Source organism: Seriola lalandi, unplaced genomic scaffold, assembly GCF_002814215.2.
Source record: "Seriola lalandi dorsalis isolate HSWRI2012SDOR001 ecotype SW California unplaced genomic scaffold, Sedor1 jcf7180002054563, whole genome shotgun sequence".
Classification (NCBI taxonomy): domain Eukaryota; kingdom Metazoa; phylum Chordata; class Actinopteri; order Carangiformes; family Carangidae; genus Seriola; species Seriola lalandi.
In genome coordinates, this window is record NW_019525116.1 from 1,625,345 (window position 1) to 1,644,656 (window position 19,312).

The 19,312-nt window shown below is 43.3% G+C and overlaps 1 protein-coding gene across 3 annotated transcripts in view; it reads right to left on the minus strand.

Annotated features, from left to right (window-relative positions):
* Nucleotides 1–11,426, minus strand: part of plppr2a (phospholipid phosphatase related 2a) — a 49,186-nt gene extending 37,760 nt beyond the window's left edge. For 2 of the 3 annotated variants that reach the window (XM_023416371.2, XM_023416370.2), the window contains exons 1-2: nucleotides 10,865–11,426; nucleotides 5,516–5,637 (exon numbers count right to left, since the gene is read on the minus strand). In XM_023416371.2, the coding sequence (XP_023272139.1) occupies nucleotides 5,516–5,584 (69 nt within the window). In that variant the 5' untranslated portion in view covers nucleotides 5,585–5,637; nucleotides 10,865–11,426. The remainder of the gene's footprint in view (nucleotides 1–5,515; nucleotides 5,638–10,864) is intronic. The other variant, XM_023416369.2, reaches the window with a different exon arrangement.
* Nucleotides 11,427–19,312: the final 7,886 nt, after the last annotated feature.

The following is a 19,312-nucleotide window of genomic DNA, read 5'->3' on the forward strand; positions in this document are numbered from 1 at the left end:
AACAATATGTAAATGAAATGTGCTAGAGCGAGATTGACTCACTCGTTTTGTTCCTCCCCGGGTGAAAACAGTTACAGAATTCGTTTTTATTATATCATCAATCTTTATAGAATTGGATTAGACGCAGAGGAGAGATGATGACATAGATTTGTACGCAGTAAAACAGGATTAAAAAGAAATTAACGAGAGGTGATGTCGATATCTGTGCAGCTGTGAATGGCCCGGGAGAAAGTCCTCGCCAAAACCAGAGAGTCAGAGAGGAAAGATGAGCAGTGGCCGGGGAATCACACAGAGAAATGGGAAATGACGGAGCAAAATGGAAGGGATGGAGGAGACACGCAGGACAAGATGGCTGAGTGGGTTGCACTGATAGAAAAAGGTTGTGACTTGTGATTAGGGCAGGGAGGATGAAAGGAGTCAGAAGAAAGAGAGCAGAGAAGACGGGGGAATGAGTCTGGCTGATTGGTTTCCATGGTAACTGCTGATGAGGTGTGGGGCTAAATAAAAGAGCAGGTCCCTCTGGCCTGGGTATGGATCACTGTCACGTCTCTCTCTCTCACACACACACACACACACACACTAAGCTGAGGGTGTGGAGGGGGGTGGCTGAAAGGCAATACCACACCTCTCCTCATCACAGGACGAGAATGAATCAGCTCTACTATTTATTTACCTACATTTAAAAGAGTAGTTTGATACACCTATTTGCTTTCTTGCTAGTGACAGTGTAACTGCCCCCCCCCCCCCAGGGTTCACTCTCTATGCTAGGCTATGCTAACCAGCTTTAGTGCACAGACATAAAAGTGGTATCAATCCTCTCAGCTCTGGGCAAGACCACAAAGGAGCTTATTCCCCAAAATGTCAAACTATTCCTTTAATTTATTCTGCATCACTTTTCTTCCTATTGTTGGTCAATCGAGCAGCTACTCACAGATTTTTCGTTGTCATTTTTGCAGTCCGCTCCAGAATGCCTCCCGGCCACAAACCCATTCCTCTGATAGTAATTTATTAATAGTTCAGTGACATTGCTCTGCACGGTTCAGAGCGTGAGAGCTGTGGTTACTCACAATGTTGCAGGCAATTAATCATCTTTATTCATTATTTTTTAAGTGAGTAATTTAGTTGTGTTTAAATATAGTTTGGCTGTTTGCATGGAACAGACCCTGACCCAGCAAACACACGAATAAAGGATGCACTCGTGTATTCATCAGAGGATAGACTGACCCATCTTGCTCACACAACATTCATAGCTGTGGGCGGCTTTCAGTATCCACAAACTGGATAACTGTATAGCTGCATAAACTCTTGGCAATCACTGAATATACAGAAAGGGCCTCAGGAGTCAAACCTGAATCCTTCCTGCTGTAGTGGTGACAGCATCAACCACTAAAGTGCCTCACAGTCAATAATGTCATCTTGTTTAAGGCAGCGGAGTGGCTCAGTGGTAAGCACTGTCGATTCACAGCGAGAAGCTCCAGGGTTTTGATCTTGGATACATGGGACACATGCAGGTAAGACTGTGCATGTGATCTGGATTCTCTGGATCGCTGTTGGGGGTGTGATAGTGGATCCATGTGCGGGCTTGCTACAGACTGACGACCTATCCATGGGGGTTTCCATGTGAATGAATGATTGGATGACTGACTGTAGAAGCGAGGGTGTGAAACAGGGTGTTAAATAGTAAAATAAATGTAGAATAGTATGAATGCTCAGTAAACCGGTAGCAAATTTTCAAAGGGAGTGTTTGTTGTGTTGTGAATGGAGAGTTTCCTGCCTGTTCCTCACTGTAAAATGAGAAACTACATTCTGCAATCCTCATCGTGGTACCTGAACATGAGGTAGTTTCAAGTCAGGTCATGATGTACAGGAAGACAATTTATGGAAATGCGCAACAGAGGCCCTGTATCATTCTCAAACAAAGGCATCGTCTTTTATCATATTCCAGATGTAAGATTTAGAAAAACATTGTTTGTGCACAAACTTTGATGCCTGAATGGAAATCACTTACACTTACAAAGCAGCAAGAGAGAGAGAACAGCCTGTGGTGTTGCTCTCTGCTTAGCAACAGCATCAGTAATCAGATCGACTCCTCCAAACCCAGTTCATACTGTGACTCAGTGCCCTGATTTCCAACTTGCATCAACATGAGGCCAGTTGCCGGATTATATCTGAATGGAGAATAATATATCATAACTGTTTACACCAGGCATTAAAACATGTTTTGCCTGTCTGCAGTAAATAGGTTGTCCTCCCTGCTGCTGCTGAGATTCCCCCCCGTTTTAACATTTTCACTCTGCAGAAACATCTAGCTAATAACACTGCATAGTAATTACAGTCAGTGGCTGGGGCTAGCTGGTTAGCGTGCTAGCTTCAGTAGAAGAAAAGACATGATAGACATGAGTTAACATTGACATTGTTTTCCACCTCTGGAGACAGCTGTTGGTGAGTAAAGGAATGAATTTTGATGCTGAACCCACATTTCCTCTAGACTGGTGAGTAAACAGCTGTTGATGCTAATGTTAGCTGTGTAGCAGTAGCAAAACTTATAAATAGCTACTTTAAGGAAAATCAGTTGATTGCTCGCTAAACCCCTCCCCCAGACAGTGATTTTCCAATCATAGGTTAGCAACTGTTACTAGGCTTGGCAGGTCTGTTAAACTTTGGTTAACACTCCAGATAGCTTTAAAACTAACGCATTGGTTAGTCCTCATCCTAAAAAAGCTTAAAAATAATGGCAACATCGGGGCTGAAAAATGAAGTCAGCGCGGAAGAAACAAAAACTGTAAATCCTCGAATGGCCACTTGAGGCTGGTTCCACAAGCGAGTCAATCCCCATAGACTCCCATGTTAAAACACCCAACTTTACAGCAGAAATAAACATGTTTACAGCCTGGTACGAAAAACGGTTTTGGTCTCCGTAGCTAATTTCCCCCCTTGTGACACCTAAGTTCTGCATAACTGAGGGTGTGTCGCTTTGAATGACAGGTGGGTGAGAATACGCTTGCCACAAACCGGCATGCACTGAAGTCTCAGCTCCTCACACGCCCCACCTCTTTGCCCATTTTTGGATTAGCTGGGAGTTAGGGGTGGAGTCATGCACTGCAAAGATGATGACGGCAGAGCAGCCCACTCTGAGCTTGAAAGCTGGTCCTCAGAAACCGATGAGTAACGTCATCGAGGCTTCGCCCATCTTTATCTACAGGTTTTTACCCACTCATAAAGCTAACGTTAGCTTGGTTAGCTAGTGACAAAAAAATCAACAGATGCAGTTTAAAAATTACAAGGATGCTTCTGTCTACCTCTGTGTGAAATCAGGGATCAATTATTTTAAAAGAATTTCGATTGTAAACCAGCTACTGTTATCTCTGGCTTATGAAACAATCAGCTCTGTCCTGACTGGGTGTTGTCATTTGTGTGTAATTTGCAAACTGACAACTCACACACTTTCTCCACTCTGTCTTACAAGATTCAAATCATTCACTTGTATTGATTAAAATACAGATTTAGCAATATAAATAATATTTACAGGGGTTTAAAATTGTTAGCTGTACCCTTTGTCTAGGCTCCCTGCACACATTCATGCCGTAACTCTGCAAGCAGAAGAAAACCTTGTTCACTGCCCTCCATTACAGGTAACAGCTGCTGGCCTCTTTTCTCTGGCTCTGACTGCTTCTCCATCCCGGTACAAATAGGTAGAAATACTCTCCCTCTCTATCACACACACACACACACACACACACACACACACACACACACACACACACCCAGACACACAGACGTAGGGCTACCGAGGGAATTGACTGAGACCTGAGGGATGAGAGCTGATGTGTGGGTGGCATATGGCGGAGTGGCCTAATGGAGAGCTTTTACAGTATATTACAACCAAAGGGACCAGTGTCTCACAGACACTGTTAGACACTGTGAGTCCTGGTCCCTTTTGGGGGCCGGGCAGACACAGAGGTACAGTACAGCAGGTGGACAGGGAAGACTTGCTGATGTGACGTTAATACTCCAGATATATGTTTTAAAAAGCCATGTAACAGCCTTCATTTAAACTGCAATAAAACACAAACGTTATAATCCAACAGATTTATTTAATTAAAAGTATTGACCATGACTGACCTCTTTGCAAACTTTGACGTGTCAGAGTCCAGTCGCCCGTTGATATTTTTCATATAATGGACAACTACACATGACACCAGTTAAAATCACGTGTAGTAAAGTAAACTCTGCAGTCAACTACAAAGCAGTGTGCGCATGATTTGCTGAATTTCAAGAGGAAGGCAGATCTCTTCATCACCAGATATGTTTTCCTAGGTTTTTCAGCGTCTGACACTGTGGACCTCCCCTCACTAAAAAGTTTAGACAACTACACCATCCCAGGTTTTTAAACACTAGTCTAGTAAATTTCCTCCACGCGTGTCACGGCTGCTGCAGCAACTCGCCCCCTCCCCCCTCCCCACTGACATATATTCAAAAGTGAATCCAAACATGTAACATCTGCATCATATCATGATGCACCTACAATGCAATGATGCAAAACAAACAGCTTTGCTTATCTAAATCTGTTGCAGAACAATGCTCTGAATGCATGGGGTACTCCAGCTGAAAAGCTGACGGTTGGCTTACACGAAGCCAATGAGCTTCTGGACTGCTTGGTTTGTCTAATTAGATTACAGACAGTCAAATTACCTCACCAGTTCATGCTTTTCTCCACCTCAGTTGCAATTTGGTGAAGGCAGTGGGCCTCCCATTGCCCTCTGAGTCATGTGTCTGACTGCTCTCACAAACAACGTTGAGCACGCTTTCCACAGTGGCTGAAGCTGTTTGTCTATTTGTCTGTGGTGCGTTCTCGGTCGGCCGCAGACAATGACCTTTGACATGAGCTGTACGACGCAGCTTCAAAACCCACAGCACAACTGCTGAAAATCCACTCTGTCCGTGCTGTGACACCCACAGCCACCTCGATGAATCATGCAGTTCACAAATATGCTGGAAAACGTTCAACACGCCACAGAACAACTGTAGCCACTTTACAAAGCCTCAGCTGCCCCTGGTGCTGGAGCAGGGGCAGGATGTGTGACACCAAGTGGGAATGTCAGCGATGGAGAGCGTGTTTGCTGAGCTGTCCCAAACTCTAACTGTTCAGCCTGAAATATTTACCAGTGAGGCTGAGATTTTAGAGATGCGAGGAGAGGAAAGTGCATCAAACTGGGGGTTTAGATAGAGTCAACTCTCAGAGCCACAAAGGTTTCCCCGTGCTGACAGCACCGGCGATCGCAGAGATAAATCATAAGTCAGTGTGAAAGCTCAGAGAAACAGGAAATAACCAGCAGAGATATAATAGAGACCTTTGTCTAGAAACTCCTCTACTCTTCAGCCACTATATTTTTTTTAGACTCAGTAGGATTGTTTTACCTGGTGCTGAGTTTTCTGAGGGTTCATCAACTCTAATATTTAACAATTAGAGCAAAAAAACTCAATAATACCATGTTTGTATGCTCATGTTTCTTACCTCCACAAACAGGAAGCAGGGGACGATGGAGCTGCTGCTCTTCACACCCGGCTTCTCCTCCACTGCCATCCCTCTTTCTGTTTCTCTGAACGTCCCTCTGTCCAGCTCTCTGTCTCCTTATCCTGAAAGACAGAGTGAAGGTCAGGTTAGTCCACCTGCCAACTTGAGGTCAAATCCAAAGTGTGAGATTAAGTGGAATCCAATCAGGAGAAATAAGCCTTGGATGGATCTGGGGTTTTCCTTGATGTCTTATCTTTCTTTCGGCATGATCACAGTGCTGTCTTTATTTTTGCACATTGTTTCTGTGATACCTTTTTTTTTGTTTATTTATATACTATATCCATGAATATTTAACACATGCACGACAAATTAACTCATTTCTCAGCACTGTGGGCTATGTGCATTCTTCAGTTTAATGTTAGAGTCACTGAAATACTTTTGTTGGATTTGAATGCATCATACACTCGTGGCCTAAAGAGTAACAACAAAACAAATAAATAAATTCTGCTAACCGTGTCACAAGCTACCTCTCTAGGCTGTGCATTAATGATAACTGTTGCACTGCAGTCTCGACTCACTACCCAGGCAAAACTTAACAACCACATAATGAAACACTGTTTATGTCTGGCATATGCAATTACATTGCATTATATTACAGTTAATATTTCAGAGGTGAAATCACACCATAACATCTCACAGTTCACTAACTTGTCTTCAAAAATCAGGTGGTGCTAAGCTTAGTGAAAAAAATTTGCAGATCTAATTGGCAAGCTAACAGACAATATGCTAGCAAGCCAGGGACATGCTAGTGCTAGCCGACCAGAACGGGAGACTTTTGACGGGCTGCTACAACCTGCGATGTGACAGACACAGCTGAAGGCGTTTGTATGCTAATTTTAGCCAATGATAGCCTTGCTAGCTTACAGTAAGAAGATAACTAGTGAAGAAGCACATAAACTAAATAACACTGTATAGCAAAGGGAAAAACATTTTAAAAACCCTCATCAAATAACAATGTCAAACCCACGGCTAGTGTGGTCTATTAAGTAAAACTGTGATAGCTGCACATAGCCGATAGATTAGCTAACAGTACTGCTAGCGCTTGCAGCCACATTAGGCTAGCTGGTTTAACACTCACACCATTAGAGATGTGTGTGCACCATCAGCTCCTGATTTAACTACCGAATGGTTTGGCTACACCCAATATAATGTGTTTCCCTGTTTCCAGTCTTTGCTGAGCTAAGGCAACTGGCTGCTGGTTGTAGCTCCATATTTAATGGGCAGACACGAGAGTGGTATCAACCATCTCTAACCAAAGAAAAAGTCAAATTCATGCATTGTCCCGTTTTATGGTCTCTTGAAAATGAGATTTCTATGTCAATGGGATTTATCTGAATAAATAAAGGTTAAGAAAAATGTAAAATTCATAAAAACTATGAAAAAAGTAGGAAACAGGGGTTCTGCTAAAAGGTAACTAGCCTAGCTCAGCAGAGGTGCAGTATCTCTCAGAATCTAATCTACAGAAATTCCCATTCCCACTCGATGTGGTTGTATTAAACTAGCACACTGGATCACAAAAGTTTAAAAAGAAACACAGAGCGAAGTATGTAAATGCTTTTTTGTAAAGTCTGTGACGGTGAATAATAATCAGTCTAAGGCATTAAATTGAATTAAGGTTTTACATATAATCAGTTATGTAAAGCCTTCAAACTTCAAACTTCAGCTTCACTGTTTCTGTAATTACATCTGCTTTGTGCCTCTGTAAGCAGAATGCCTCACTGTGTTTCCACTTAAACGCAAAGAAAAATAAGCAGAGAAAAGAAGATTAACACACGTAAGAACCCACAAAACAGAGGATAAGGAGCAGCACAAACAGAAGACAAGTGAACTGCTGGCAGTATGTGCTGTGTGATCCCTGGTGCCACAAACAGAACTGAGTAGGAGTGCTCAGCTAGATGAAGCGATGTTTCCAGGTTCTCATCTCTGACATTCCTGAACTTAGATCACAAACGTTCTTTTCTGTGGATTAACACGGACCCTCGATCACCTGTTGTCGAGTCTGACAATTTTCGAGGAGAGCAGTGGAGAGATTTTTTGTTTCCCAGTAGTTGACAGGTTGACCTCTATTCTGCTGGTGAGCGGTGTGTTATGTGCTGGAGAGCTTTCTTGCTCCTAATTCTTTCTATGCTGGTGGAAAGAATAGGCCTGAGGGATGAATAAGGCATGAAGCCAAGCTCTTAGCAGCCCTCAGTACAACGCAATGTGCCAACCAAGACTTCTTTTAGAGAGGGTTGGTTGGACTCTATGTGTGTGCATGTGTACAGCTGTGTATGTGTGTGTGTGTGTGTGTGTGTGTGTGTGTGAGTGTGTGTGTAGCTGTCAGGGTGAACAAGCAGAAGCCCCAGGTAACGGAAACCAACAGTGAGAGAAAGAGAAACAGAGACAGAGGGACGAATCGTTCCTGTTTCTTTTCCTCTAGAGGCTGATGGGGAAGTTTCACTTAGCGTTTCATTCCCTCAGTGGGAAGCAGCACAAAGAGGCTCTCTCCCACAGTTTGGGCCACCAGCTGAGAAAGGCGCCTGCATGAGTTGCGAGTTGGTGGCGGCGGATCTCCTGAAGATGAAACTGTGTTATGGGAGAAACCGCTCGGGTGGCCAGGGATGAGGCGGAGAGGCTTTTGATGATTAAAATCTGTTAAGTGGGACACCGAGCCAGGGATGAATTCACTGAAAGAACTGGAATTACAAAAGCTTAGGTTACATTCCCCAGAGGTATGTGCAGACTTCTGAGCTGTCCCACACACATTTGGTATAAGTGAGGTTTTCTCAGAAGCGCTTTCTGAATGCTGATTTGGGTGACAGGTTTGCAGTTTAATTAGTATGAGAAAATCTGTCCACTGCTCAGCATGCAGGACTGAGCTAGAGGCTAATACATATCCTCTTAATGTTACTGTCCTCGTATCAGTTCAGGAGCTTTTAAATCACTGTTGGACAATTTGAAATGCAACCGATTATTCACTCATTGAAAAACTGTTTTTAGTAATTTCTCAACAACAAAAGCAACTAGTTACATTACACTGTGCTTTTGTTACTCAGCACAGCTCTGTCAAAGATGCCTTTCAACGACACCAAAGCCTCCACACCCAAACGTCTCAATGTGACAATGTGAGAGGGGTGATGCACCTACAGAGAATTATAACCTGAATCTGAGAGAGCAGAGCCAGATAATTCCTCCGGGAGTCGATGGAGCCCAAAAACAGAGCTAAAAGAGAGCGAATACTGGACTTATTGGACACAAACATGACTCCAAATGCCCAATAGTGATGGGACAGTGTAAAAGCAGCTATCTGAACATTAGCCGTGGCGACTACAAGCAGCACTCCAGAAGCTAAGTGGTGACTTTTAGATCTAGGCTTACCAGCAGCTAACGTTAGCCAGCCAGTTAATTAGACACAAAACATGCCATTAAGAAAATTATGGATCTACTGGAACTCGCAATACAGCGTTACTGAGTTTAGTAACTGTGATGTAATTGCTACATTTCAAATGATAATCTCTAGCATTGCTTGATACTGAAAAACAAGAGGTGTGCCAGCCGGAAAAATAGACACAAAACAACATGTAATTAAGACAATTATGGAGCTATTTTTGGTAAGGAAAAAGCCCCCATAATAAAATGTGCCACTATTTCTTTCCCTTGGGATTAGTAACTTTAATGTACAATAAATACTGAATTGTAATACACTACTTTATAGTGAACAAAAATTAGCACATCACCACAACGTGTTGCCAAGTAATGTGTTACTGGTCAACGCTGGTTAAACTGTGCAGATTTGTGCGAGAGTGTGTGAGTAATTGTGTAGAAGGAAGAGGCAGTCCAGATGGTTTTGATCTGATTAGAGGGGTCCAAAAGAAAAGAGAGTTAATCTGATAGTTTATCTATCAATCAGAGAAAATCAAACCAACCTGTCAGCTGAGACCAAGACAGACGTGTGTAGTTTAAGGAGGGAAACAAAGAAAGACTTACGACCTAGGAGACACACTTACACAACGACACACACACACCCACAACACACCGACACGGATTAAAAAAAAAACGTGAGAGAACTGAAATCAAAATGGTGGAGATGAGAAGCAAAGGCGAGCTGCAGATGGAAAAGTTGAATTAGCAACACAAAACACACACAAACACAAACACGCACACACAAATCGTGGAGAGCAGGACATTTGAATCCCCTGCTGCTCCAGTCAAAGGGTAGAGACCCAGGCAGCCATATGTCCTCTCTCCTGCCTCTGCAGTCCACCACGCTGCCCCAGGACATACAGCACACACGCCTGTGCATGTGAGCGCGCACACACACACACACACACACACACACACACACACACACACACACACACACAAAGGCTAATTGGGCACAGCGATGTGGATCATGGTTGATGTTACAGTCATTTGTGCCTTGCTAAACAACGCTCTTGCATATCACATGTCCTTTTATGCATAAATCCACACTGGTGCAGCAGCAGCAACATAAGAGAAGGTGCAGCAGCAATGCAGCGTTAAAATGCCAACTGTCAGTCAGTCATTCTCCTGTTTGTGTGAGCCACATCCACAGAGATAACTCTGCCCTCACCTGGATATTATTCATTTGACTGCAGAAGATTTTTCACTGTGGAGCACACAAGGAAATTTTACCTGCAGCCAAGAGCTATCAGTGTCGATCTGAGCAAATCCCTCAGTTCTCATGTTGTGTGTGTGTGTGTGTGTGTCTGTGTGTGTTGTTTGTGTGTTGTGTGCAGTGTGGCCATTTTTTTGCCCAGCCATTGTCACACCAATCTCTTTCAACTCAGACCCCATGCTTCACCACAAGTCACACTAGTCATACTTCATGTTCACACACAGACAAACACACAGGCTACAAACACGGACAATACACCAATCCCGACACCTGAGTTGAGTCACAAACAAACAACAAATCATCCCACTCCTCTGACTATACGGCAATCCCTCCCTACTATTAATAGAACAAAGTGAAGGAGGAGAGTAAAAGCGTAATAGGATTTACCCAGCGCGGGATAATTAGGGCTTCTGTTTGGGGAATACCACCGCAAAACACAGAATACCACAGAGAGACACTCCCCCCCACCACAACATACACACCCACAGACCCACTCAAAGACCTGGGGAAGGAGCACGTAAGAAGAGACCCTTTAACATTTAAAAGCGCAGAACATGCAAAACAGTGACTTCCACATCACGACTGTTGTGAAATCTCCAGGAGAAGGGTAGGAGAGGAAACCCACCATCCGTCCACCCATCCATTCATCCTTCCCTCCCCTGCCTCCTCACCTCGTCGCCGAGCTGCCGGTTGCCGTGGCACCAGATTCCTATGCGGTGGCCATGTCAGATCAGATGATGGCAAAGTGGTGTGAAAATCTCCTTCCACCCAGCTGTCCGTCTCTCCTCTCTTCTCTTCTCTTCTCCTCTCCTCTCCCCTGCTGCCTCCTGGTCCACAGTGAAGCGTGAGAGAGTAGACGAAGAGACGGCGGTAGCAGCAGCAGCAGCAGCGGCGTCTCTGTCTCCAAATCTTCCACACATACACACACACTCACTCTCACACACACACACACTCACACACACACTCACACACTCACCCTTCTTTTAATTAGCTTGTTCCAACAACCAGCGATGACTTATAAATTAAGTGGCTGAAATTACCTCCTGTGCAGCCTTCGGTCCAATGAGGAGACACAGAGGAGAGGGAGAGAGTGCAAGAACATGTGTGTGAGGGAGTGAGAGTGTATCCGCGTGTGTGTGAGAGACAGTGATCGAGAGAGAGAGAGAGAGAGGGAGGGAGAGAGAGAGAGGGAGGGAGAGAGAGAGAGAGAGGGAGAGGAAGGGAGGGCATACATTATGTGTGTCAGCTCATTTGTATTCTAAGCTTGTTTTCCCTCTCCATCCCTCCCCTTCTCTCCCTCTTTCCATCTCTCCCCTTATCTCCCTCCCTCCCTCCCTCCTCTCTTCTCTCTTTCTCCCGCTTCCCTCTTTCCTTTGCTCTTTCCTCTTCCTGAATGAACGTAGAGGACATGAACCTGACCCAAACGTTGGAGGGGAGAGGGATGGAGGGATGCTGCAGACCAAGAAAGAAGACGATAGGGAGGAAGAGAGGGCTGCACATGTGCACGTCTGGATGTAGGTTAATGATACGTGGCTATTGATCCAGCGTTCCTGGAGCACATGTAACATCACAGGTCAGAGCTGGTAGCAGAGAGAAAGGGGTTGGCTGGACCGGCCGGACAGTAGTGTGTGTGGCGTGCATGCGTGCGTTTGCCCCCTACACATATGGTCATGTCAGTGTGTGAGAGGTGAACGAAAGCTCGGAGTTACGCAGAAAGAAGATGTAGCTGAGAGCTGTGAAAACATTGTGACAGTCTGTCACAACATCTCTGGCAATCAGGTCATGACGAGATATAGAGGAGACAGAATTATCTATTAAAACAATACACCGCCTTACACTGTGAAACTGCTGAGGGCACACCCTGCTATTAACAACGATCCCAGTCCTGACGCACTTCTTCTCTCTGGAGGGACGAGGCAGTGAATTTTTACTGGATGGAAGCTTTTTAGCCACATTAGCGATGTGGGTCTGGGGATGGCCATGTCAGTTGGTCGGTCCGTCCACCTCAAAATCTACAGGACAGATCGGCACAAGATTGTGTCCTCACGTTCATGGTGCCCAGAGGATGAATCGTAATGACTTTGTTGATCCCCTGAACTTCCCTCTACAGTCGCACAACCATGAGGTTGCCGTTTGTGGTTTTGAGGTCTCAACAAATTGGACGGATTGCCATGAAATTTGGTAAATAACCTACATTCGTGTTCCCCTGAGGATGAAGTGTAACCACTTTTGTGATCCTGTAAAGTTTCATCTCGCAGCGTCATGCCCAGTATTTTGGCTTTATTTCCGAATACCTGCAAAACAATGATATTTCCATCAGCCCTTGCTTTGCTCTATGTTTAGTGTTAATTAGCAAAAAAAGTTAGCATGCTAATACTTTAAACTAAATTAGCAGGCATGTGGTTATCTAACTTGAGCATGATAGCTTGCTGAAGTTAGCATTTAGCTCAAGGTGCCACTGTGTCTAAGTACAGCCTTTCAGAGACACTAGGACGGCTGTAAACTCTTCATACAAAAAACATTAAAGGAACAGTACAACATTTTCAGATAAATGCAGATTCACTGGCATGGCAGAAATAGTTATAGGACATAATTACCAATGAAACACATACATTTCTTTAGAGGTAAATAAACAAGATATGAAATATTAATTAGAAGGCGCAATAGGTGGATTTAGTTGATGTTAGCACAGACATGAGATATGATGTATGATATGAGTTTCTATTTCTTAGCAACTAACCAAATAAACATATTTAATAAAAAAGGATAAGTTCGGAAAATGAAAAAAGAAAACAAATATGTAACATCAAAGCAAAATGCACCTCATTTAAGATATAAAGTCAGGTCGGATTTTTACAAGAAGCTCTGATCAAAAACAAACAACAACCTGCCTCATGACCAACGTACTGCACTTCCTTCTTTTATAATGGGCACATTAACAGGAGGACGGGTGGAGTCCTGCAGCTCAGAGAGACCCAGCGGTGCTAAATGAATCAAGAGGTTAACCTCAGGTTTTTCTGTTAGCCAGGCGGCTGGTGGCTTCTGCCTTGCCCAGTCTTCATTAATATAGCATTACCTCACACACATTAATAGCCACTGGCCTTTTTTATGTGCACAAAGCCTCTGACCTATATTTTATGAGTAATAATACAGCGAGAAGGAGGCAAAGAATACCAAAAAAACAGCAGATTACTTTTTCTTTTTTGGAGTGATGAAACGGTTGACATGGTTAGAAATTTCACGAAGGAAAAATACCAAAACCCAAAATGAAGAAATCCACACAGCTTTAATATAAAGGTCACAATAATCTCTGAATCACAATCTTTTATCCTTAAGGAAACACATCCAAAAATTGAGGATTTTTTTTTGGGGTCCTGCCTCTAAACAATCTATTGACGAAATTCATCGCCATTCTCTGTCATTCCTTCCAAATCAACATTTCACTACCTCCCATTTCCCCTCCTCCATTGCTGAGTGTGCTGTCCTGCCTCGTATGTGTCTCAGTGGGATTGTCATGGAGGTAGATGAGATATGGCCCGAGCATCTTGGAAATGAGAAATCTGCCTGTTATGGGGCCGTTATGGTTTACAGCACAGTGGATGCCTGTCCCATGGGTCTACTCTCCTCCCGGCTATAGCCTGCTCCATCTCTTTGTCCACCCCCCCCACCCCCCCGACTGTTTGCACCACACTCGAGCCTACAATGAAACCCTCCAAATTCTGCTCTTGACTAATGGAAAGAGATAGTGGGGCAAAAGTATAAGAAGGAAAAGGGCAAAAAAAGGAAGGAGGTTCAGATATGAAAGAGATACTGCTGAGCTGTGCTTGCTCTGTGAATTTGCTGTTACCACGGAAACCCTGCCTATGTGTACAGAGGCGTGCACAGAAAAACACATTTAGTCAATGGGACGCAAGTTGTATGTATGCATTAACACATTTACTCAATCATGCACATTGCAGAATCATACATCCGCTAATGCTTGAATGCAGTATATGTGCGCCGCATCCATGCATGAACACGAGCGTCCACAGGACCCACGGTACAGCTCCCTTTACATTCACTGCATCCCGGCGCTGCACACGCCTCATTTAAATAATTCACACGAATCAATTCAGTGTCAACATCTGATGGCCGGTCATGCAACACGTTCAGTCCAATGTGATGAGTCTGCAGTTGAGAAAAGAGCCGGAAGCACAAATGTAACCAGAATAAAAAGCTTTAAAAACTTGGAAAAGTACTGATGAAAGTAGCCCTGCAGCTACACCACCCATCAAATGAGTAATTTTAATTTATTTTAAACTGGATGCTTTTTAACACGACTAATTGCATGAAGCTGTTATGTTTTTACACAGTTGTTTAAGCTAATTTGGTCAAGCATTTGTACTCCTGTCACTTCTATTAGCATGTTTCAACCATTTATCCATTAAAGTTAGCCAACTATTACAACTGTTAAATACAACCATTTATCTGATACATTTACTCCCAGCTCATAGACTGTACATAAAGATGGACGTAGCCTCGGTGACGACATTCATAGGTTTATGAAGAGCAGTGAGCTGCTCCGCCGTTGCCATCTTGGCAGTGTCTGATTCCACGTAACTCCCAGCTAATCCAAAAATGGGGAAAGAGGAGGGGCGTGTGTCGAGCTGAGACTTCGGTGCATACCAGCTTGTGGCAGGCATACGCTCAGCCACCTGTCACTCAAAGCGGGACGCCCTCAATTATGCTGAAATTAAAGCCTTAATAAGATTTTAACAGGTGATTTAAAATAATATAAAAATTCTACAGTATCCTACAGTTGTCATGTTTTTTGTACCAGGCTGTAAACATGTTTATTTCTGCCTACAAAGTTGGACATTTTAACATGAGAGTCTGTGGGGATTGACTGACTTTTGGAGCCAGACTCTAGTGGTCATTCGTGGAACTGCAGTTTTTGGTACTTCTGTGCTGCCTTCATTTGTTCAAGGCTTGGTTATGTCCCACATATGTTTAATCTGTGCAAAAACCAGTGAGGTGAAAATGACAATTGCAGCTGGTAAGTGGATTTTATATTATCTGTATTAACATGAGCGTGGCACCCTGCTTCTGATGTGACTATTGCTTTAAATGAGAACTTAGAAAACCCTCCTCTGAAGTAGGCCGATGCAGCCACCCACATTTCATACATGAACGGTCCAGACTGCATGAGCACACAAACCATAATATCTCATTTCAAGCCCATCATATAAACACACCTTGCACAGATTCACACATTAACCCCCTATTACCCACACACACATAATTCCCGCACAGCTCTCCAAACACAACCCCCCAGCACACACACACACACACACACATGCCCCTGTATCATTACACCAAAGGCTCCAGCTGTGGTGTACAGGGGCAGTTCATTAATCAGCTCGACAACAAAGGACCACATTCCTACACTATATCCTTTCTCCTTTGTCTGTAGCTCCCACCAGATCCTTTGCTAATTCTGCCACTTAAACAACCAACAAAAACTCTTATTTTTGTTTTTTTTCTCTCAAACCAAGTCCCTATCCCAACATCCCTGTTACATCATGTCTATCTGTATTATTACTTATTGTTCTACACAATCTGTAATATCCTTTTTTTTTTTGTCAAGCATGTAAATACTTAACCTAAAAAAGCAAACAAGAAAAAATCAACAACTGACAGATACAGGACTTCACACATAAGATATCTGGCTTTTCTTAGCAGCTCAAGTGTCGACACAGAATACCTTGAGTGCAGTTTTCCTCAGGAGTCTTATTTAATAGAAGCCAACTATCTGTCTTCAGGAATTTGTTTAGTGTCCTGCCTCAGCTCTGTGTTTTACCGTGGCGCAAGTCAAAAGGAATTTCTTGCCATCCGAACAAAATGCCTTTACAGCAGACAGACCATCAGCATAACAGCATGTGGGGAAGGTTCTGCAAATATCAAGGGGGGCCTACAGCAGGTGTTCCCCTCTTTCACGGTGATTGGAAAATAAATTCCATCTCATGTGATTTGATTTCCCGAGCTGCAGTTGTCTATTATCACCCCCCCCCCCCCCCCCCCCCCACTCCTTTACACAGGATCCAGAGGAGTGGTCCCTTGTTCATGTAGGCTTGCTATAAACCCCCAAGGCACAGAGGGAAATGATGCATGTTATTGTGAACACACCAGATGGGGTCCTGAAGCAGAGAACATGGAGGTAGAGCAGCAATCTTTTCATAATGAGATGTAAATGGAGGCGACTCCAGGCTGGGGGGGGGCTCATTTCAATGGATGGCAGTGCAGAGTAATGTAAGTGACAGGTAGTAAACCTGCATGAGAATAAATCACATTTGTTAAATTAGACTGAAGACGTAGCCCTTCTTAGACTGGGACCTATTATTAAAAATCCACCAGTCGACATTAAAGCGGCTACAATAAATATTTTGACAATAGCAGCGGATCACATGACTGCATTGTTCCACTCATGCCTACAGAGCTTTAAAGCGTCTCCATGAGATTACTTTAAATTAAAGCACATTGTTTTGGTTCAGTCTCTCACAGCTTCGGTTTTTAGCCACAGCTGGGAGCTGCTTTCAAAGAAAAATTATATGATAATGATAAACACACTGTAGACTACCTGCCCAGCACCAAACAACAGACAGACAAAGTAAGTGACCAGATGGCTGTGGTGGAAAGAAGAACTTAAGTCGGCAAAGTTTTAGCTACATTTCCTGTGACTTTATATTTATATTCCAACATATTTCAGAAAGAAAACAAAACCTATGATGAGCTTATAAAATATAATGCACCGTTATAAACTTAACTACACTACAGTATGCACTGTATTTAAAATGATACATAGCCAACCAGCTACAACATTAAATTGCTCACATGTTAAAGCATCAGCAATAATAATCTCGTAATAAAATATTATAATAAAATAAAGTTAACACTTTCTATAATTTCAGTAAATTTTTGCTGATGATTTATTATCATTTAATATTATACAATAATATAAGAGTGTGTAGTTGTTTAAATGACTGACAGGTAATGAACAGAGAGCAATCCTATCCTGTAGCCTAAAAAAGAAGCTGCAAACCACAAGTGTTAAACTTTTACGCCTGGTGTGTGATGCGGCATTTATTAGCTGCTGTTGCTACCTCCCAAGTCGTCGACCAGGTCTTACTTCCAGATGTTTCAGTCTTCATTTTACTAAAGGACCAGTGTGTAAGATTTAGAGGGATCTACTGGTAGAAATTAAATATCATATTCATAACTAGCTTAGAATAAGCCCCTTGTACGAACATGAGGAGCGGGTCCTCCTCTTCCATGAAGCCCGCCAAGTTGTTCCACCATGTTTCTACAGTAGCCCAGAATGGACAAACCAAACACTGAGTCTGGAGAGGGCCTTTCTGCAACCTCACTGCTAGATGCCACTAAATCCTACACACTGGTCCTTTAATTGCAGGAGCGTGCAGCACCATGCTCTGGTCTGCCCCACTTACTCACACACACACACACACACACACACACACACACACACACACACAAACACACGCACACACACACAGGGGTAAAGTCACTCCCACCTCTCTCTCAAGATGTGAACTTGCTCACTTTGTTCTCCCAAAAGTCATTACAGAAGGCCTCCGAGCGACACAGGAAGCAGCAACATCTGAGACTACAGCCTGAGCTCATGCAGTCTGTTTGTAATCCCATTCATTTGCTAAAATAGAGTTATTTATATTTAGCTGCTGTGAACTCTACCACTTGCAAGTTGTGAAAGGTAAGACGCTTTATTCATTCTTTGCTCATAGCTGCTGAATTATTTTGTGAACTTTCTGACTGTGATGTTATTTCCACAAACACACACACACACACACACACAGATAAGCTCAAACGCCGAAAACTACACAGCCTGTCAAACCTTTGGACAAGTTTATCTCAACTAATTTGAGCCTGGAGGAAAATGAAGCAGCTAAGTTCCTAATGTGATATTTATATCACACGAACCAACAAACAGCTTCAATATAAAAATCCAATTTTTAAAAATGCAAGCTTCATTTTTTAAATCAAGAGGGGGAAGCATGAATGTCCAGCAAAAGATGAAAACATAGTTCAAAAAATGAGCTAAATGAGCAATGCAAGTAATGCAAATAAAACTACAGTCCGCATCCAAAAGAGCTGTTTTATATGCAGTCCAGACCTAACAGTAAACAACAAGTCATTCATGGGTGACTTACAATGCATCCCCACTGGTGGACACTGAACTAACAACAAAGACCTCAGTCCATGGCAGCAGACTCAGTTAATTTGACCCAACTGTTAAGGAGACAGGTTGCCGTAGGGACAGTCTGTCTGTCCGTCACCCAAGGCACAAGAAGCCCATTTAGTCTGGTAGCTTTTATTAAACGTGGTGGCTACGGTCCACACACACCACCACCACCACCGCCGCCGCCGCCACCGCCACCTATCAGCATCACTGTCATCATCCTCATCACTGCTGCCACCAGTTTGTCCCCGGCTCTCTCTCTCTCTCTCTTTCTTTCTCTGTCTTTCTCTGTCTCTCTGGATATGTGCTGTACCTGCTGCTGTCAGATGGTTCGACTGCTTTCTCTTCTGATGTCTGTGCAATAATCCGTCTGTTGTGGTTGGGATTATTAGGAAAGTCGACGTTGAGACGCTTCAGACACAAGATCCTTTTCAAATTTTCAGTCACACTTTGGCAGCGCACTGGGACAAAGGCATATTAAATATGCGCCGACAGCAATGACAGGCACTGACGGAAAAAGATGTGGCAAATACAAGCTACAAGACAGAGATGACTGCAGGGTGGAATTTTTTTCATAGAGTGACAATTTTCAGCCAAAATGACCAAGAAAATTACCTGATATCAGCCAAAATGTCAACATTTATTAATGCAAATCCAGGAATATTAAAGTCAGGGTTTAGAACATTTCGAATGGCAGAGAAAGGTAAGGACACAGGGTCCGAGGGGAGGGCCCTGATGTTTTAGTCTGTGAGACGCAGGATTCATTGAGATGTTTATTTCACATGGTTCTGTCATAAATCTATGATAGTTTCAGTTTATACAGTCATTAAAAGGATAAAACGTGATATATAAGATGTTAAAAGGGTAA